This window comes from Equus asinus, chromosome 10 (assembly GCF_041296235.1).
Source record: "Equus asinus isolate D_3611 breed Donkey chromosome 10, EquAss-T2T_v2, whole genome shotgun sequence".
In the NCBI taxonomy this organism is placed as follows: Eukaryota; Metazoa; Chordata; class Mammalia; order Perissodactyla; family Equidae; genus Equus; species Equus asinus.
Window position 1 is genome coordinate 16,161,085 of NC_091799.1, and position 21,655 is coordinate 16,182,739.

General features: G+C 53.4%; 1 protein-coding gene across 1 annotated transcript in view; it reads right to left on the bottom strand.

Moving 5' to 3' along the window:
* Positions 1-4,610: 4,610 nt before the first annotated feature.
* The window catches only part of GPR107 (G protein-coupled receptor 107), a 70,734-nt gene continuing 53,689 nt past the window's right edge, over positions 4,611-21,655 (bottom strand). Inside the window, exons 15-18 of the mRNA XM_014863461.3 lie at positions 19,705-19,754; positions 18,245-18,328; positions 17,392-17,513; positions 4,611-9,748 (exon numbers count right to left, since the gene is read on the bottom strand). Of these exons, the coding sequence (XP_014718947.2) occupies positions 9,652-9,748; positions 17,392-17,513; positions 18,245-18,328; positions 19,705-19,754 (353 nt within the window). The 3' untranslated portion in view covers positions 4,611-9,651. The remainder of the gene's footprint in view (positions 9,749-17,391; positions 17,514-18,244; positions 18,329-19,704; positions 19,755-21,655) is intronic.

Sequence of the window (21,655 nt, forward strand, 5' to 3'; positions counted from 1 at the left end):
CAGAGAATAAGTTTTGCACTTCTTCTGATAAATTTATTCCTAAGTATTTTATTCTTTTTGATGCTGTTGTAAATGGAATTGTTTTAATTTCATTTTTGGATTGTTCATTGCAGGTGTAAAGAAATACGGTTGAGTGGGGGCCGGCCCAGTGGCACATCAGTTACGTGCACACGTTCTGCTTCGGCGACCCAGGGTTCGCCGGTTTGGATCCCGGGTGTAGACATGGCACCGCTTGGCAAGACATGCTGTGGCAGGCGTCCCATATAAAGTAAAGGAAGATGGGCACAGATGTTAGCTCAGGGCCAGTCTTCCTCAGCAAAAAGAGGAGGATTGGTGGCAGATGTTGGCTCAGGGCTAATCTTCCTCAAAAAAAACAAAAGAAATACAGTTGATTTCTGTATATTGATCTTGTATCCTCCTTGCTGCCTTTAGAAGGTCACTCAGCTGAAGCACGACAAAAGGCTGGAGGTGGGGCAAGACTGGAGGCCAGGCCACCAGCTGGGAGGTGGCTAATGCTGTAGCCCAGGTCAGGGTGAGGGCGGCCTGGGCAGTGGCAGGAGGGAGGGAGAGGCGGATGGACGTGAACCCTCGGATTGGGCTGGGGTGGGAGAAAGAGAGGTGTCAAGGACGAGGCCCAGGTTTGGGCCTGGATCACATTTACTGGGTGTGGTAATTTCCTTTTGAAAGTGTGGCTTTGAAGTGCCTTTACAACAGCCCAGGAGGCAGCTCAACTTGTCATCAGCGACTCAGAACAGCTCTGGGCTGGAAATAAAATCCTGGGTGTCAGAGAGCAGGAGAATGGAGGAAACTGCCCGGGCGAGAGCTGGGGCAGTGGCTGAGGAGCCCAACACTGAGGGGCAGACGCAGGAAGCCGGCTGTGGCCGAGCGGCTGGAGAAAGAAAACCACGGAAGCACAGTCGCTGGTGCAGGATGCGCGGAGGGTGGTGGTGGGCGCAACGCTGGGAGCCCAGGGTGAGTCTCCGGAGGGCGAGCGTCACTGTGAAGTCGCAGGAGATGAGGTCCATGCCCCAAGGGGTTGCAGGTGAGGCCAGAGGAACGACACTGCAGTGGGTTGGGGGTACGGGAGGGTCAAGTCGCAGACCTGAGAGGTTTGGCCCATAAGGGGGGCGGGCGGTGCTGCTTAGCCTAGGGAGAATTCTTTTGTTCTGTGGCTTTGTTTTTCATGAGACAAACTGGAACAAGCCTTACAGCTGACGGGAAGGACCGAGTTACAGTGGAAAGGGAGGGGGAGGCGGTGGAGCAATGCTGGGGCAGCGGCTCCTCTTCCCCACGGTGCACCCCATGTTGCTCTCCCACCACGTGGTGAGCCAGACCTACCACCCATTTCCTACCGTGGCCCTGCACAGGCGGGTGTGCTCAGAGCGGTGTTCAGCCCCCGTGAGGCGCGCTGGCTGGAGCCGGGCTCCGAAAGGAGACGCACTGGCCAAGTGCGCACACGAGAAGGGCTGGCGAGGCGCCCCGAGTTCGGCTCCCGTGGACGGTCCTAAGGAGCGGACTCCTCACTGCTAGGAAGGGAAGAGTCCCCGTGAGTGGATTCCTCACTGCTAGGAAGGGCAGCGTCGCCCCCGTGAGTGGATTCCTTATTGCTAGGAAGGGCAGCGTCGCCCCCGTGAGTGGATTCCTCACTGCTAGGAAGGGCAGTGTCCCCGTGAGCAGATTCCTCACTGCTAGGAAGGGCAGCGTCCCCCCGTGAGTGGATTCCTCACTGCTAGGAAGGGCAGTGTCCCCGTGAGCAGATTCCTCACTGCTAGGAAGGGCAGCGTCGCCCCCGTGAGTGGATTCCTTATTGCTAGGAAGGGCAGCGTCGCCCCCGTGAGTGGATTCCTCACTGCTAGGAAGGGCAGTGTCCCCGTGAGCAGATTCCTCACTGCTAGGAAGGGCAGCGTCGCCCCCGTGAGTGGATTCCTTATTGCTAGGAAGGGCAGCGTCGCCCCCGTGAGTGGATTCCTCACTGCTAGGAAGGGCAGTGTCCCCGTGAGCAGATTCCTCACTGCTAGGAAGGGCAGCGTCCCCCCGTGAGTGGATTCCTCACTGCTAGGAAGGGCAGTGTCCCCGTGAGCAGATTCCTCACTGCTAGGAAGGGCAGCGTCCCCCCGTGAGTGGATTCCTCACTGCTAGGAAGGGCAGTGTCCCCGTGAGTGGATTCCTCACTGCAAGGAAGGGCAGTGTCCCCGTGAGCAGATTCCTCATTGCTAGGAAGGGCAGCCTCCCCGTGAGTGGATTCCTCACTGCTAGGAAGGGCAGTGTACCCCCGTGAGTGGATTCCTCACTGCTAGGAAGGGCAGTGTCCCCGTGAGCGGATTCCTCATTGCTAGGAAGGGCAGCGTCCCCCCGCAAAGTGGGAAGGAGCCAGTAAGGCACAGCAACCCCCTAAAATCCAGTCCCCGAACTGCTTCTCTCCGTGTGGGGGACGGGCCAGTGCCAAGGAGACACCCCCGGGCCCGCGGCTGAACAGGAAGCACCGGGCGCTGGTGGGTGCTGCTGGGCACAGCGCAGGGCTGCGGGTAGAAGTGAGCTTTCCTCACCCCGTGCCCAGCCTCACTGTTCCTCAGCCCGAGGGCCGGTGCAGCGATCCATCTGCCAACCCTGCGGATTCATGGCGCCGGGTAGGGCACCCACAGGCAGCTGCAACAGTGAAGGAGCCCCCGCGGGCGCTGGGAGCACTGCGAGGGTGCTGGGGTGGCTGTCGGCAGCTCTCAGAGGGCACATGTGGGTCAGAGGCTGGGCCCGACTCTGCCTGCTCTCTCCCTTAGCACAGGGAGCCCCGAAGGTGAGGGGGCCGTGGCGGGACTCGGGGGCACAGGCCTTCCTGACGAGCCCACGTCCTGAGGTGCCAGGCTCCGCGGCCTCTGAAGCCCGGGTGTCGTCGGCCCGGATGGCTGCATTTCTAACGGGGAAAGTTCGGCCTGGCTCTGGAGGGGGAGGAAGCCAGCGCCGCTGACGGGGAGCAGTCCAGCCAGCACCGCCCCCGAGCCCCTGCCTGCACTCCTTCACCACGACCACCACAACTCCACGGCAGGCCTGGAGCCAGGGCGGCGTCTGGCTGCTGCCTGCCGTCCAGCAGGGGCTCTGCGAGGGGGTGCTTGGACGTGTGCTGGCTGAATGACTGCGGGGCAGTTAACTGGGTTACATCAGTGGTTCTCAAAGTGCGACCCGGGACCAGCCGAGGCGGCATCACCGGGGAGCTTGTTAGCAATGCAGCTTCTCAGGCCCCCGGGGGACCTACTGAATCAGAAACTCTGGGCCCTCCCAGGGGACTCTGATGCTTGCTCGAGCTTGAGAGCCACTGGATTAGCTGGTCCCCAAGGTCCCTGCCCTGCGTTTTCTCAGCTGTCCCCTTCCTGAGTTGCCTCAGCATCTCTTATCCTTGAGCATCTTGCCTGACTCCTGGGCTCCCCACCCTGGGAATGCCCCACCCCTACTCCTCAGGCTTCACTCCACAGATACCCTTGGGAACTCAAGGCCTCTGGAGAGCCAGGGACAAGAGTAGGGGGAGGCACGGCCACTAACTGGGAAACCTAGGCCAAAAATCATGGATCCTGAGGCCTGTTCACCCTGAGCTTGCATGATACGGTGAACTGTTACCATAAAAGTAACCGCAGTAACAATGGAGCGCTGGCTGTGCGGGGCACTGGGCCAGGCCCGACTGAACCTCATCACCCCAGCAGGGTCGGAGCCAGGAGACGTGAGTGCTCGTCTCAGCACTGACACTCACAAGCTGGGTGACCTGGGGTCGGGGCACAGCCTTCTCCAGGCCCCACTGTCTGCAACTTTACAGCCAGGGCTTTGGACGGATAAACCACAAACACAATGTGTTGTGTGGACAGAGCCAGACAAAAGGGGACACACCAGGTGATTCCGTCCAGGTGCAGCTCTAGAACAGGCACACACACGGCGTGGCAATCAGAGCAGCGCTGGTGGTAGTTTTAGAAAGGGAGTGGTTCTGACTGAGACGGGGCACGAGGGAGCTTCACAGAATGATGGGAACGTTCCATCTTGATATGGTAAGGCTACAGAACTATAAATACAAACTCCTCCAATGGTACAGTTAAAAAGGGTAAATTCTACTGTATGTATACCGCAATTTAAAACATCCCTCATAAAATGAGGGCTTCGGGGTTGGATGACTTCTAAAAGTGCCTTGAGTCCCAAGTCCTGGAGATCTGACTCTGACACGGGGTAACTCGCCGGGCTATTGGACAGCCAGTGTCTGGGGGAGTGAGCTGCAGCTGTCAGTGTGGGCTTTGCCCCAAGTCTCCACTGTCACCTCCCCTCACATGGTGGCAGTGCCCAGGTCCTGATTCAGAAGGCACCCCCTCTGCCCCCAACGGAGGCAGAACATTAGTAAACTACAATTGATTTTAGGTCTGTTCCAAAATCCAGCCTCTGGAGGGGAAGGCACGTTTGTGTGTCAATCGCAGCTGCCCCAGATATGCTAAGATGCGTGCAACTTCTCTAGCCGGTGTCACCACTGTCAGTGCGAGCAGGTGGGAGGCAGGTAACTAATTTAATGAACAAAAACCACAAAGAAAGAAATTATGAGAGGGAGTGGAGGAGAGACGCAGCCAGGAGTCAGCGACGCCCTGGGATTACAAACATACATTCTGTCACAGAATCTTTATTTTACATGTTTGATCACAGCAAGAGAATCCATCCCATACATCACCCTGACCAGAACCCCGCCCGCTAGAGGTTTACATAAATACTCTTCTATGATCATTAGTGTTAAAAAAAATACTGAAAGCTCCTTCTGCATCCCAATATAACCTGGAAAGCAAGTGATATTTACAGACATTTTCTCCCCCAAACGAAACTTATTTCTGGTTTAGATGTGTCCGACTTCTGAGGTCATAGGACTAGTGAATCCAATTTATGATCTGCAAAAGCTGCTTCAGATGTCAAGAAACGCACTGTGTGGACAAGATCTTTGGATCCTTTTGTACTAAGTATCTGAAATGCTAAGACGGTTGCCCCTCTGGAGCCCCTGTAACCGCCCACCATAAAAACCCGAAGCTCACCTCAAAATGAGCTCACTGCGAGTGAGTTCGCTTTCCTGTCTCCGTTTGACCTGCACTGACTTTACCCACGACTCCTCCTTCCCGGGTGGCCTGCCTGCAGACTTCCTGCCACCAGAAATCCTGCAGCTCCCTGGGGCAACACAACCAAATCCTTGCCCTGGCCCCTCCGTGCTCTCCCTCAGTGTGCTTTCCTCACACAGCATCTCAGAGGATACGCATGTCCCACGCCCTAACAGGGAACCAGAGAGAAACAGTCTCTATTTTTCAAGCGTAAACCATGCAGAAAGGGCACAGATGCATCACCAGGCTACTAAAGTGGCCCCTGGGGAATGTGGAGTGTTCAACTTGCTGATCAATAACTACATTCCAGGTGGTGACAAGTATTAGCCTCAACTCAGGTGGATCTCTTTTAAGGACTTCATGCCAAAAACACCCTAGAGAAAACTGGAATAAAGAGCAGATCTTTTAGAACGTGTATATTCCAGACAAACACCTTTTTGATCAACCAAGAGAGATCAAGTCAAAGTCTAACGTCTTTAGTGGGGAAGCCATGAATTTACTGAATCCTACAGGGAAAAACAGCACGGGCATCCTGGACTCAGCCAATTCCAAATCTGTTAAAAGGCCTGGGGTGGGTCAGAGCAAAGCAAAGGGACAAGGTGTGGAGTGTGGAAAAGGTGGAGGAGTGGGCTGGGGTCTGCTGCCTCTGAAACTCAGCAGCTGGCAGCATAGAGCATGAACGGTTCTGCCGTTCTCCCTAGGGGATGGAGGAGCGCCAACAACCTCGTCAGACTGTCCAGCGTTCTAAGGGCCTTCCTCAAAGAGAGTGCTTCAGGACGGGGGAGACGGCCAGAACGCCACTGGCAGTTAAGATAGGCGTCTCACACTCTTCCCTGGTCTGGAAGGACCAGCTCCTGGTGGCAGGCGCTTAGGTACTAACACAAGACATACATTCTAGTGCAGGGCAAGAACATTACACATGGCCCAAAGCAATAATCTACGGTATTAGGACGGACTTTCTTGAAGAAATTCTCCTCAGCTCAGAAAACACATCCTTCCCAGAGCTGCTGGGAGAAAACGCTGCAATGCACCAAAGCTCGCGGCCCAGCCCGAGCCTGTGGGGAATCGATAGGTGGGGGCAGGGGTGGGGGGGGCGCCAGGGTGTGGAACCAGAGAGCAGACATTCTGATGAGATCATAACGCAGGAGCGGAAACGTCGTCCTGACGGTCACGAGTGGACTTCTGATGAGACTGAGTGCTGCCCGAGCTGGCTGGACGTGTCCAGGGAAAATAAAACCTGGAAATTTTACTCTAAAGCGGTTTCTTGAAGGAAAACTGCACTGACTCAGGTTATGATCTGAGAAGCTACCTCTTACACTAGAGCAGGCTTCTCCTTACGGGAGAATGGGCCACCAACTCAACAGGCACATTCAGCGTATAAAACGCATTGCTGTTGAAATTTTAAAGCACTGAGGGACCAAGAAACAGGCTGACCAAGTCTTTGGACACTGTTAAGAGTCAGGATTAAGAGATCAATGATTGTTCTTATTGTCCAAGAAGTAATTTTCTAGCAAAATAGACACACTTCATTAAAGGAAAACAGGTCCTTACTTCCTAAGGTTTCCCAGCCAGCAGCACTTCCAGTCCACGGCAGATTTCGGAAAGGAAGCTTGGATATCTTGTGTAGGCAGAAACGGAGCAGGAGCACAAAGCGAAGCTATAAATACCACTGCGCGCTCCAGGATGTGCACCCAATCCTTTCTGCCCAATCCCTGAAATCCTGACGGCTTAACCGTGGGAACACGGCCGCACAGGGATCCCGGGCGCCTGTGAGACTCAGGCTGCAAGAAGGGGGCTTGTCAGCAGCTCAAACTATTTGGCTTTGGACCCCAATCAGTCATCTCTACTCAAGAGCAGAGCTGAAGGCTGGCCACAGCTATTAAGCGACGGAAAAGGAGAGGAGATTTTTACAGAACAGGCTGCAGAGTGTGAACAATTTTGTCAAAACCTGAACCACCACCTGTTTCCCAATCTCAGGCTGGGGTTTTGATTTTTCTTGACCATCAGCTTGATTCCAAACCTTCTGCCAGTTAAGATATAGAATATAGGCAGACAACCTGCTTGTTAGGAAGGCTGTGGCCAGCCTTGATTCCTAAACCGCTATCTTATCTCATCTGTACCTTCCTGTTCCAGAAGGGGACCGTCACACTGCAGCCACTCAGCTGTTCTGTGAGTGAGCCTAGAGGTAACCACGGATGGAAAGCTCGCCCCACCCCCAGAGCAGCTCAGCGCCCTGGCTCATGCCCTCGCGTGACTGCAGAGGCTCAGGGGTCTGCCGGAGAAAGGGCAGGAGCCAGGCCGGCGCCGGGAGCAGCAGTCAGGCTGGAGCCCGGTGCTGGCCCCCACATGTTCTTGTCCTCTCTCACTCCTTCACTCACTTGCTTCCTTGCGTCTAGCACGTGAAATGAGGACACCTCTGTGGGGATCCTTTCTAGGGGGGGAGGTTTCGTCACACCTTTTGTTCTTGCCAAGAAGTCTACGGCCTGGTCAAGACCAGCTGCTTGCAGGACAAACAGCAAACGTGTCCCTCTGAGGGAAGCACCCAAGGGAGTCTGGGCCATAGCACGAACACGCTTCTGAAGCGCTGCTACTGTGTTCACGCACAGGAAAACTAAGTCTCACACATATTCCCATCCTCCCTGCAACTTCCTTCTCCTGTCACACAGCTCCAAGTTAACTTAAAAAAAAGAAAAAAGCCCCCTAAATTAATACTTCAGGCATATTTCCCTGCTCCTGAAGCCGGGGAGACACGTGAACCATTCCCTGAAGCCTCTGTGGGCAGGCGAGCAGCAATGGCCTTGAAGATGCCTCCTCTTGCTGCAGGCCTAGCAGGGACTGCGGCTGTGAAGGACGGGCTGGCAGAGCACAGGGAAAGAACGCTCGCTTCCTCACAGCTCAGTTAGGAGGTGAAAACGGCCCAGGAGAGGGAAAACGTCTCTTCTAAGTAGAGACTCTCCAGGTCCCCGAGTGTGGGATATTGAGCGCCACCCCTGAATCCTGTGGTCTCTGACTGACCCTCCCAAGCTGGAGGTAAGAAAACCACCACCAGAGACTGTCCCTGTCCCCTGCAGGGCCAGCTCACTGCCAAGCCCAGGCAGGGGAGGGCTCCGGTTTCTGACACCGGGAATCGGAAGGGCCCCAAATCCAGCCAGCACCCCAGCATTAGGCAGCTTTTCTGATGCGGCCATGTTTCAGTCCAGTTTTGGGCCCAGGACTAAAAAGCATAGTGGGAAGTTACCACCAAGCCCTTGTTGGCCCTCGGTCACAGATGACCTTCTGAGACTGTCCCATTATCCTAATGACTTAGTCACGAGTTGCAACACTGTTCACTTCGGGCCGCTCCCATGCTCATCTCCGAGCTCTCACAGCCTGTAGGGAAGCTCACTGAGCTCCCGTGAAAGACGCCGCCCCTGGTCCCGGGGAGTGAAAGGCCGTGCACTCACACTCCGTTTCCCGCATCCACACTCCTGGAACACAGGGACAGGTCTGCTTCACTCCTCCGTTTAGAAATCCTACCTGGCTTATAGGAAAAGCTTTTTAATGATGATAATTTGCTTGTACTTAAGCATTTGCTTTACATTACCCTTTCTGCCCCGAGCTGCTCCTTTAAGGAAAATTCCTTCCCTTTTCCCCCCATATCTGATCACACAAAACAGACACAGCTGCGGGGAGAGGGGGACACGAGAGATGCTGCTGCTCTGGGTGGTCCGGGGGCCAGACGTTCAGGGAAATCCTGGAGGGGAATGCTTTTTGAGCTTAAAAACACATTTCCGTCCATCCATTAGGCAACAGAGAACACGCTTCAATCAAGAAAAGCATTTCCCACCAGCTGGGCTGTGTGGTGTCCCAGGGCCACGACTGCCTGACATTATAGCCCTCAGATGACAGAGACCTTCTGGAAGAGACCATGTGCCTCCAGAGCTGCTGGTTCCTGGTCATTTTCAGAATGTGGGCTAGAGGCCTGGGGCACGTTTCAGGGCCAGGAGTCCTGGGCAGGCTCTAGATGCTAAATTGGGGTTTCACTTTGCTTTCTAAAATAAGCGAACTTCCTTCATTTTTGTCCCCAAGGGTGCAGTGCTGCTCTCCAGTTCCCATCTGAGTCCCCAGATCCTCACTCCACACTCGCTCATTTCCTGAAGCCCCGTTCCTGGGCCGTGAGCGGCTTCAGCCACACCCCTCCGCCCTCCTCCCAGGTCCCCCAACGTTCCTTTCAGTGCTGCCGCACACTTGGGTCACAACTGAAGAGCCCTTAAGAGTTCCCGGTTAAAAGAAAAAAGAAATATATGTTAAAAAGACAGTCTTCCTTTTATCCTCCTCCTCTCCACTCTCCCTCCCCACCACGCCCACCTGAAGGAGGATTCTAGCTGCCTATAACCAGCCACAGATCCAGCTTCCATAAAAGAGAGTAAAAAATTAGGCTTCCGTGGCACTTTGCTCCCAGCCACGTGCTCTGTGGTGTCACTGTCGGCAGGTGCCAGATGCTCTTGCTCACCAATAGGACTATGAATAAATCAGACGTTTCCTTTGACAGTGCCAGCTCAGAGCTGCTCCATCACGCGGTGCCTTCCCAGTCGCCCTGGGGCTCCACCAAGCCGTTGGTCACCTTCTTGACTTTCTTCATATTCTCCATCACCCCTGACGTCGTCACTCTGAACGAGGAGGAAAACAATGAGGAAAATCTCAGTCTTACAGTAAAAGGCCATCCGCACGACCGCACAGGGGTTGGCTCTGGAATCAGACAGACCTGGGTTTGAATTCAGACCTGCTCCTTGCTAGCTGCAACCTTGGCCAAGTCATTTGGCCTCTCTGTGCTTAAGTCTAATAAATAATTCCCACTTCACAGAACTGTCGTGAGGGAAAAACGAGATTCACCAGTGCACCAAATCAATACATATCAGCTGCACTTATCACAATCAACAGGAATCTCTCTCTTTTTGTCACGGCCTCCACCAATTTTTATTTATTTAATGCTAGTTATGATTATGAGACCAATATCTATATCATAAGTAACATTCATAAAAGAAAGCTCATCAGCTGTAGACATTTATCTTTTTTTTTTTATTTTTGGAAGATTAGCCCTGAGCTAACTGCTGCCAATCCTCCTCTTTTTGCTGAGGAAGACTGGCCCTGAGCTCACATCCGTGCCCATCTTCCTCTCCTTTATATGTGGGACACCTGCCACAGCATGGCCTGCCAAGTGGTGCCACATCCGCATCAGGGATGCGAACCGGCCAACCCCAGGCCGCCAAAGCGGAACGTGCGCTCTTACCCGCTGCGCCAGCGGGGCCCCGGCTGTGGACTCTCTACAAGGAGCCGCGATGGCTCATTTCTGAGCCGTGGGGCAGAGCCGCAGGTCTGGAGGAGCCTCCTGGGCCCAAATGTTCTCCCACAGAGAGGGAGAACTGGCCGCTTTCTGCAAATCCAAGCCCTGCTCTCTGTGGGCTGGGGCCACGCAGCTGTCAGCGATCGTGTGGCTCTGCCTCCGCTCTGCAGCCCAGGCCAGGGGCCTGCATCTCTGTTGGTGCCTGGCGCTGAGGAGGTGCCACGGAGACCTTCACTGAATGCAGGGATTCAAACGGGAGAAGGCTGGCCTCAGCCTGAGGAGCTGAGCATGGGGGCCCTTTCCGCGGAGTGAAGCCTAACACCTCGAGTGGTGGGTCTACGAGAAGACAGCCTCTCGCCTCTCAAGACGTGAGCTGGGCAGATGCTATGGAGCTCCGGATTTATGCAGGAACTGGGTGGCTTTGCAGCAGGAGACACCAAGCAGAGGCACTGAGCTCCACCTGGCAGGTGGGACACAGAAGGTCTTCAGGGCTCTGTGATTCTATAATGGTGGATATGTGTCATTTCACATTTGTCCAAACCCACAGAATGCGCACCACCAAGAGTGGACCCTACGTAACCTAGGGACGCTGGGCGACAATGACGCGTCACTGTAGCTCCCTCAGTTCTAACCAATGAACCCCTCTGACGGGGATGTTGACAGCGGGGGAGGCTGCGCATGTTTGGGGCGGGGGGTATATGGGAAATCTCCGTACCCTCTCTTCAACTTTGCTGTGAACCTAAAACTGCTCCAAAAAGTAGAGTCTATTAAAAACACACGCACACACACTTGGCCCAGCAACTCCCTGAGTCCTCTAGGAAACAACGAGGCATCTGTGTTTCCCGGCGTGGACCAACAGCAATTTCCTAATCGGTAAAATAAACTCAATCGGTCAACTCAACAGATTCTCTCCAAGGACTCCCATACCAACGATCAAAGCCCGTCACCTACAGGCAGTAACTCAGCGGCCCTGTATGTGACACCTTTAGAGTTTGTCCAGCGGGACGTAATGGTAGATAAATGATTTTGTATGGGGTAAGGAAAGAAAATTCTTCCTCCCCTTTTTCCTTCCTTCATTCCTGACACCACGTTGCTGCGGTGACCAAGCCTCAAAACCATCCAGTCCTGCCCAGAACTGGGACTTCTCTCAAACAAGAGTCCTTCAGACTCGTGGGTTACCTGTACTTCTGGCAAGGTTGGGACAAGGTATAATGCTGGCACGTGGTTCTTGCAGGAAGTGAGAGACCTCCGCAGATGCTGTTAGTGATCTAAATGTCGCACCCACACAAAGGAAAGCAGCCAGCACCACTTCCTGTCAGCTGGTCACACTCAGGCCTGGCCTAACTAGGAGGAGACCATGGTTTTCCCAGGAGGAATCCACGCAAACAGGGCTGCTTCTAAAGGGACCTTCTCCAGACTGGGACACGGGAGGTGGTGCGGCCGAAGCACCAAGAGAACCATAAGCTTTTGTAGCTCTGGCACAACAACCCCCTATCCTCCTCCAAACATGCTGAGATCAGAGAAGAAATGCAACCTCAAGTCTGCCAGCAACACTCCCCGCAACAGCCAACTCTTCTGTGGCTGCTGCGCCTTGTTACAAAGGGACAAGGAGCTCCACACGTGCTGATGCTGAGAGCAGCACCCTCGCTATGACCGGAGTGTGGCTTGGACAGCGGGATGGGACGACACCTACTACCCTACTTTCCCTAAGAAAATATTCCTTTCCAGATGGGGGACCAAGGGAGAAAACAATGCCTGCTCTTTCGTGCAGGGGCAGGGACAGAGAGGGACAGCACTGGGCTGGTGCTTTTAGGTACCCGCAGCCAGCAGAAGAGACAGTCTTGCAGACCAACAGGCAAAGCCCTTCAGACAGACAGAAGTGCTGGGAGCAGGTCAGATGGCAGCTCGGGGAGAAGAACCCCCTCTGCTGGGGGAACCGGGGGAAGCTGTGAAAGCTGTGTGGAAAGACAAAGAGCAGCAAGATGGAGGGTGGGAGAGCGCAGGGCTGTCTCTGAAAAGAATATACCGGGCAAAAAGCAAGGAAGAAACAAAAGAAAGTTCCCGGGCACAGTCAGGGAGTGCGGAGAAAAGTGGCAGGAGGGTCAGGGGCAGGCAGGCGGGGCGTGGGGGCCTTATCTGCCCTGTCACCAGTGGCTGAACTTGGGTCTTATGCCAGGGTCCTCGGCCCTGGCTCCAGCAGGATGCCCCAGGGAGTTATGCCTGAGCCCATACATTCAGAATCGAGTCTCCAGGGGAGGGGCCAGGGAACCTACTTCTGAAATACTCTCCAAGTGAATCTGGTAGCCAAGGAGAACGGCCAGGAGGGAAAATCAGAGGTGAAGACGCCAGCCAGGTGAGGGCGGGGCACCGGGATGAAGCAGGGAGAGGCATGGGAGACACGATGTTGGCCTCCAAGACATGGTCACTCACTCCACTTGGGCTGAGGGAGAGGAGGTGTTTAGGCCAACGCCCGTGTTCGGCTGGTGGTGACTGGGAAGATGGCGGTGCTAACAAGGCCCGTCTAGAATGCCGGGGAGAGGCGAGCTTGGGAGGACGGTGAGCCGGTGGAGAGAGGGCCCCGAAGCTCGGGTCAGCCAAGTGGGCTGGAGCGAGAGACTGGGGAGGAGTCGCTGAGTAGACGGCCGGGCAGCCTGGGCTTGGGTGAGCACTCCAGACGAGGAGCGGGAGAATGGCAGCCTCCAAGGCTTTGGAGCAGGGGAGCATGCCAGCACGCGAGGTGTCACCAGTGAAGCAGGCAAGGAGGTGGTTTCGTAAGTGACCTGGAGCAGGAGCTGCTGAAGTGAACTGAAACCGATCAGGACGCCTGGCAGCAGGGATGCTGGGTGGCCCAGCAAACCTTTGGGAAGTGAAAGAGATGCCGGGGCCCAGGTGGAGCAGGTAGGCCCGGCCAGCCCCCTGCAGACTGGCACTGCTCCTCACAGCGCAGACCCTTCAGCAGTGACAAAGGAGACCTGGCTTAGACTGACACCCTAATGCCTTCCAGGCAGGGACAGAAGGAAGTGGGGCTTCTGCAACTCCGCGCGCACCTCCCTGCGTACCTCCCTGCGTGCCCTAGTTTCGGTGCAAACGCTGAAGGGGAGGCCAGCTGCAGAACCACCATCCAAGCAGCACTGTGCACCACAGACAACCGTCCTCAAAGGCCCACCGCACGCAGCATGCAGAGCACTCGCCGAGCTCAGGCTAAGCAATGGGCAGTGGGGATTTTCAGTCTAACTCAACTCCGGAGATCTGGGCAGAGCCTCCTGGAGCTGCCTGGATCACAGCCCTCACCACTCACTTCACAGAACCGGAAAGTGACATCCGGAGAGGATGACCTTGTGTCCTCTGCTCATTCCTTCTCTGCCTGACTAGCTCCTTCTTGCCCCAGGCTGGTGCGATGCCCTCTGTGGCTCCAGGCACACAGCTCCATGGCAGCACTGGCTGCACTCTGTCACACTGTGCCCGCAGCAGACAGTGCGCTCCCTGAGGGCAGGGCTTTTGCACTGGCTGGTGCTCCACAACTGCCCAGAGGGCTGAGGGAGCCAGGCACAGTGAGGCACAGCAGCCTCAGTGCATGGGGCCTGCCTGGCCTCTCTGGCTGCCCAGCCCAATGCCAGTCCAGGAGAAGCCGTCCTCCCTCCAGTGCCTGTCCAGGGAAGCACTGCTCTGAGCCCAGGTGCCCAATTCCTGACTTCGCGAGGGTGCCAGCCTCAAGGGGAGCAGCTCATGAGCGGGTCTGAGGTGAGGGAGACCAGTTCAGGAGGGTCTGTGGACAGAGAGGAGAGTGGAGCAGATGCCCGAGAGGAGGAGCAGGGAGCTCCAGCAGAGATGGAGAGAGCACATGGACCCAGGGCTGCCTCCCATTTTCCTTCCACATCTAAATGGTGACCCCTCTTTTCCTTGCAGAACCCCGAGTCTACGCTTACAACCAAAAAGGCCTAAGGAACAAGACGGGAAAGGGGGCTGTAGGTACCCACTGCTCCTTCTGCCACACCAGACTGCGATCACATGTGGCTTGGGCCTAAGTGGTCCATGGACACATCTGTTTCTGGAACCACACTAAACCACAGACATAACCAAACTAAAAACGCGTCCTGGACTTGCAGTGCACGAGGCCTGGTTAAGAGGCAATTCTATTTGTCTCCAAGCCCTGTTTCCACTTTTGCTGCTCACTCCCCGAGCTAACGCAGGACATAGCAGTCAAAGGTTAAGGCAACCTCGAGGCCGGCGTTCTGGAATGGGATCCCCAGAGAGACAACCGCCCGGCCCCAAAACCCACACCAAACGTTTCTTCCCACTCTCACTTCTTGAGATGACGGAAATGATTCAGACCATCGAGGACACGCACAGCTTACTGGAGGCTACTGAGTCTGCTTGCTGAAACTGCATCCAGGACTTCTTAACTTGCTGAAATTTTTATGATAAATTCTGTTACCAAAATTGGTAAGCCTCTGTGAGCTTTAGCCCAAGAAAAATGTTGAAAGAGATAGAAGGAGAAAAAGACAGAAAGTCAGAGTTAATTCTGACTGTGTCCTCATTCTGCAGACTCAGATGGAGCAGCTGTGTGGGACCTGGCGGGGATGGCAGCCCGCACGGACTGTACGGGCCTGGGCCAGAGGAAGGGTGGAAGCACTCCATCCCCGGGGGAGCACGGCTCCGTCCTGAGATCCACCGGCAGATTAGCTTCCCAAACGCACTGCACTCCCACAGCTCAGCTTCAGAGAAGGGGCGAGAACAGGTGAAGGAAACTATCTAGAACAAGTCAGTAAGGGCAGTGAGTGACCGGGTCAGAGTTCACGTGCTGCCAGTGGGTGAGACTCATGAGGAAGAGTGTGGATTTGTTGTGGGGTGTGTGGGGCAGAACAAATATTGCTCCCCACAAGGAGGGGGTTCGTTCTGTGGCGGGAATCAGACCTAGCTCCCTCCTTCAGGAAACACCCTTCAGTGTGGATGACAGACAGCTCATGACCTTCTAGAAAACACAGCCAAGGGCTTGGCTCGCCTCTGGCTTGGATTATTTCTGGAGGACTGACGAGGTGCCGTCCAGGAACAGCACCCCCAAGAAGAAGAGGGAGATGACAGCTGGGGCACAGCGCGGTGGCCCTGAGAAGCCACAATCAGCCTCTGCACTCCCTGCCTGGGAACGCGGTGGCGGGCTGCGCCGGAGCCTCCACCTCGGGCCTGTGCTGCTGTCACATCTTACAGATTCACAGAACTTTCTCAACAGCAGAGGTCTTAGCCAAAGAGAAACCCCAGAACGATTTCCTTGCCTATGTAAAGGCACTTGGCCTCAATCGGCTCCTCAGCTTTTTCACAGGCCAAACTGGGCCAGCGCTTGCTGGAAATACCACTGCCCTAAAGAAAACCTTCATCGGGCGTGAAATTCTTTCCGGCTGTTACACATGTGGCCTTTCTGCCACTGATGAGAAGCTCACTTCACTATGACAGTACGGCTCTCACTAAGCACTGAGAAGCCAGTACAACCAGAGTACCCCCCTGCCCTTGTAACAGTGTAAACTGAGGCAGGCAAAGGATAATCCCTGACTTAACGTTCCGCCGTTCCGCCGCTCCCAAATCGTGCCAGAATAAGGAACACGCTCTCTCCAGTCTCCACTAGACTGGTGGTGTGTCTGCTCCCTCCCCGTTCCCTCCAGATTTTAGCACCTATAGACCCTCTTGCTCAAATATTGTCGGAGAGAAACAAAACCAACACAAAATTTAAAAAAGTTTTGCCAGGAGACAAAAATACCTTCACAATGCATCCACGCTTCCAGATGAAACAGCTGACGGCAAGGACGTGGGGAGAGAACTCCTAAGTTGCTGGCGAGGAGCGCAGCTATGTGGCCATTCTGGAGCACAATTCAGTGAAGTGGAAGGTGCTCTGCCCCAGCCGGTCAGCTTCTAGCTGCCCAGCCCAGAGAAAGCTGGCCGCGTGCTTATGGAACAAGCTACAGGTCTCCCAGCAGGGGACGGCTAACCACACCACGCCTTAGGTTACTGACCACCGTGCCCACCAGGCTGACTCTCACTTGCACCTCTTCAACCAACAGCACTTGCTCAGCTTCTGCTGCTTCTAAAAAGGCACATCTGACGGTTCTCCTGCTTTGCCCTCCACTGTCTGTAAAAAGGTGTCTCTTCCTCTGCACAGGGAGATGCTGTTCGGGACCCATGGGTAGGCTCTGCCTTCCCTTTATTGTTCTCACAGTGGAGCTGAGCACAAAGAGCTGTCCCACGCTGCCCAGCCTGCTGCCCAGCCTGCAGCCCAGCAGAGCCCAGCAGGGGCCAAGGCTCAGCCTTTGAATTGGGAACAGTCAAAAGGCTGCGGAGAACCAGAAGAGAAACCCAGCCTCAGGCTAATCAGCACAACAATTAACCTGGCCCATCGCAGCTGATAAGTTAACAAGTAAATTCGCTTACTTAATCACCATTCACTTCTCTAGAAAATGACTGCCCTTTCCCAGAAAATAGGACCCTAGAATCACTTAGCCTGTGACTCAGAAAAGCCCATTTTAACGCTCAGATATAGGTCAAAGTCATTGTGCTAGGTTTAGCTGATGATAAAGGACGTTTGAGGATAGTTAGCAGACTTACAAATGACCCCGGTGATCGCATTTTCAGCTCCCCACGGCAGGAGCCCAACAGGAAGTGGGGCTGCCCATCCTCAGGAGCTCTGAACAACCAAGTATGTCCCTAAGTTCTTGCTGGTGAGTTACTGGAAGCAGGCTCCAATGAGGCTAAATAGGATGGCAAGTTCAACTCTCCCTGAAAAGATGGAGGGATGCCTGGCAGCTACTGTCCTTCAAACTGAATGAGAGCGCCTGGGGCTTGAGTGTCCATTTCCTTCTGCTAAAAATAGAAGTGCCACCTCTGAAGCAACAAAAGGCAGAGAGTGGCTGCTCCAGTTCACACCAGGCTGCTTTCAGTTAGGTAAAGGGGTAGACACGGGAGGGAGGAAAGGAGATTTCTTACACAGATTCCATTTCCAAGTCATCCTCTTCCTGAGAAAGTTGTAGGTAGGGGTTATCTGAAGCTGGACGGAATTTATACCCCGTTAGAACAAAGAACACCAGCGTGGCCGTTTCATCCAGGAGCTGCAAATTGAAAAACCGTCCCCAAATAAAGGGATTAGCAACACTGTTCTTCAGACAGCAGCGGAACTAAACAAACAGACACATCCCCCCGCCAACCCACCACTGGCTGCTCCCTCACTCAAATGCCAGAGCTGACTGCTAGAGAGCATTTTCTTTAGCAGATTTGCTGAAGCCTCAGCCAGGAGCATTCTGCCCAAAGACGACATTTAAGACTCCCTGCTTTAAGCAGTCTTCCCCGGTAGCTTTCAAGAGCTCATTAAATACCCACATTTCCCATGGCCCTAAAGCACCAAGTCAGTGCTTCAAGAAAAGTCTCTACATCGTTTGGCGGATTCCCCTCGTAGTTAAACTTGTTCTAGTGTACTGCAAAGATGCTAATAACGGGCCAAGAAGAGGGGAGGCCCGGATTCTGTTATTCGAAGCCCTGTCTCTGAAGGAAAAGACCCCTCTCATCTAAGTTTGATTATACAGGGCACATCTTTCTCTTTCCGCCTGAGGCTTTTCTTTTCACAGACTTTTAAAATTGAAAACTAAAATCAATAATGCAACTATTTCTAGATTTCTCACGTAATCCAGCAGCTTTCCTAGACAGATAATGTTAATTGTGGACGAGAAGAGACAGGAAGTCTGAGCGGCCACGGCTGGATACGTTTATAACAACCTTCAGTTAAACCCCAGGACTTGATCCTCAGACAGGAACTCTCTGGCACGGTGCCCTGAGAGCCGCATACCTGGTAGAGCCACTTCCACTGGAAGGGAACGGCAAGCTTGAGGAGAAATGCGATGATCCTGGTGAAGTATATGTAACACACGATCTACGTGAAGAGGAAAGAAACGAGGAATACAATCAACACAGACATTACGGCACCACTTTCTTCCAATAGTTTGTTTCGACAAATTATCTACAAAAGAGCAAAGAGAATATCTGGAGACAACTGTTCGACACTCGTAGGCGAATTAATGAGCCTGGCGGACAGACGGCTACTCCGCTAGTCAGAACTGAAAGCTCTCCTCTTTGTCTCTGTGATGACACACACTCCAGGGCGGCTGCCCCTAACTCCTGAGTAACCCCTCCCTCGCCCTATCCACACACATAACCCATTGATCCCAACCCCCTAAGGGTAATATTTTTAATTGTCAGACTCTGAGGAATGTTTTCCAGTAGTAACAGCAAAATAAAGCCACACAGAGAAAATACTGACTTTGAGTCTCTCCAGCAGATGCTGTAAATGTTCGAGGTCCACACTCAGTGGAACAATACTAAGTACTCTAGGAAGGGAGGATGTGACAAGGATTCACATGACAGCTACTCTAGTGTGCACTGCTTGCTGGGACCATGCCCAGGGTGGCGAGGCTTGCGGGAAAAGAACTGTCCAGCATGATAGTCAATGCCAAAATCACAAAGACAACTCAGAAACTTTAAGAGTCAAAAAGTGAACCCTAGAAGACCCATAACCTTACGTATTCCAAAAAATTATGATCTTAATAATTTATGGCAAGTCCTGCCTTTGGTGTATGCGTATATGGACTTTGCATGTCCATTACAGCCTTGTTTTAGGTGTGATCCCATTTTGGTAAATAAATACAGAAAGCAAGTCAAAGGAACAGCTATGTGTGGCATATGCCTAAAAAGAGTCTAGAAAAATAACCACAAACTGTCAACAGGAATCACTCAGGGAGGAAGAGGAGGGGGAGAAGATCAGGGTCATAAAGGGCTTCTCCTGTGTTTCTATAATCCCTGTAGTTAAAAATACCAAGCATTTATTATTTTTCTGAGTATTTAAAGCCAAATTTAAAACCAAAATTTAGAAAGAAATAACTCAGGTAATTTCCCATATCAAAAGACACAATTTGGAGCAAGCCCTGAGGGCCTAGTGGTGCAAGTTCGGCATGCTCTGCTTCAGTGGCCAGTTCGGTTCCCAGGCGCGGAACCACACCACTCATCTGTCAGTAGCCATGCTGTGGTGGTGGCTCACACAGAAGAACTAGAAGGACTTACAACTAGAATACACAACTATGGACTGGGGCTTTGGGGAGGAAAAAAAAGAAAAAAAAACCCAAAATACAATTTGGTTTTATAAAATGAAATCCACACAGCTCCACACATCTTGTGCTTTCAACAACTCTTGCAAGTTCATTTGCTCTACTCCTTGAATTGATCTTATTGCAGATTTAGGATTTTTTTACTCACCAAGACGTAATAATGTCTGAAAAGTTTCAGCTTTGCTAAGTTAATAGCAGCTAGGGAGAAGAAAGAACAAAATGAAAAGCTCATTAACTTCTTTTCTCAATTTCCAAGAAAGTTACAGGCAGGCACCCGCTGTCAAGGGGACAAGTCTACTGCGAATGAGGACAGCGCGGGGCACACCTAGTTTCTGGAAATGCCAGCGCTCGGCAGGACCTCCCCAGATTACCAGGAAGCAGCAGGGAGTAGGAAGCAGCAGGTGCGGTGCTCTGGCACTGCATCTCCCCACTCCAGGTTCAGGAGCTTTCAACTGGCCATGCTGGGCGTATGGTGACACCACAGACAATGGGGACACGACCAATCAACACTCGAGGCCCCAAAGCTGGTGTTGACACTCCAGCTGTGCTGCTCCAGCTGACAGAGCTGAACCCTCACTAGGGCCAGTCTCAGGTGGGTCCCTGAGCCCTGTCTGGGGAGCCTCCCACTAGCTGAGCATTAATTCGACTAACCCACGGGTGCATCTTGCAAACTTCTCTTAGGTTTTACTATGTGCCTTGTAATGAGCCCTTTAATATGACCTCCCTGGTTCTGTCTTACGGTTGTGATGGCTCAAGGTCAGGCAGCCGGGACAGCTAACTTCCTGCCGCTGCCTATGGCCATGAAATATTGATGACCACAGAGGGTAGCCTGGCTCCCTCCCCGATTAGCAGTCCTTTCACTCATCATATACGTTCCAGCAGGAGCCAAATTCATTTGTTTAACAGCATTCAATTACTGGCTCCCTTTAAGAACGGGACTGTGGGCAGCGAAGGGTCGAATTTCCTCTTCCTCCCTCCTCTGGCTCGTGCTTAGTGGGGGGCAATCAAGCCTAGGATTCCAAAAGAAATTCCCGAATCCTCAATTAATCTTCAAAGTGATTATCAACTAACAGTATCTGCAAGAATCTCCTCTGAGAAACCGAACGCATGGATGAGGGGAGGGTCAGAAAGTCTTTCCAGGAAAGTTTAACTCCCCAAACTGAGAGGCTGTAACCCTCACATGTAGAGCTGCAAAGGACTCGCACACAACATGTGAAGAAGCACAATTCCAGGAGGCCGACGGGCGGAGGCTTTCTTACCCAGCACCCTCTCTAGCAGTCTGGTTTTGTCTTAAGTTAAATCTCTCTGGTTCTCTTGTAGGTTTTCACTCAGCTCATCTCAGGACAGGCGCTGGGACGCAGCAGTGACCCTGGCTGCCCAGGCCTTTGCCCGAGGGGCGGCTGCCGTCCCTCAGAGAGGCACCAGACCAGCCACATACTCACTGCTACATTGCCCAGAGTCCGGTGACGAAAGGGTGTAATGGGCACTATTCCTCCTCATCTGAGGGAGGGGAGAGGCTGCACTGAGGGAAAGATATTAGAAGTGTCGGATAAGTAAGTGACCATGGATTTAAAACTTTCCACATTTGCATGAGCCAGTATTCCTCTTGTGTCCCCTTTTGTGTGCGTGTCCCCTGCTCACACTGGCAGAGGTCAATGAAACGGCCTGCTCACACTGCATTCGGCCCTCGAAACCCCAGCCCTGGGAGCTGTGGCCCGCCCAGAGAAGCACACAGTTCTTGAATACGAACACTCAATTCTCTTCTTTGCGAATAAGTGAGAAAGAACAGCACCAACAATTAGACACTTAAACAATAAAAATGCTTTAAAAGTCTCCTCTGAATTTTCAAATAAATCCTGACAAATGAAACTCCTGCCCTTGCTTAAGCAGGAACCTTCAGCCTGACAGAGAGAAAAGTGCCACACTTTTATTCCTGGATTTCAAGACGCCAGGACAAGATACACATGGCTGCCATGGCCATGATCAAGTAAGGGCTCTCAAGCCAGATCAGGGGGACAAGGGGAGAAAGAGAGGATTCCCAAAGGAGGCGATGTCCAAGCGGAGGCGCTGTCTAAGCGGAGGCCTTCCTGGGGCTCAGG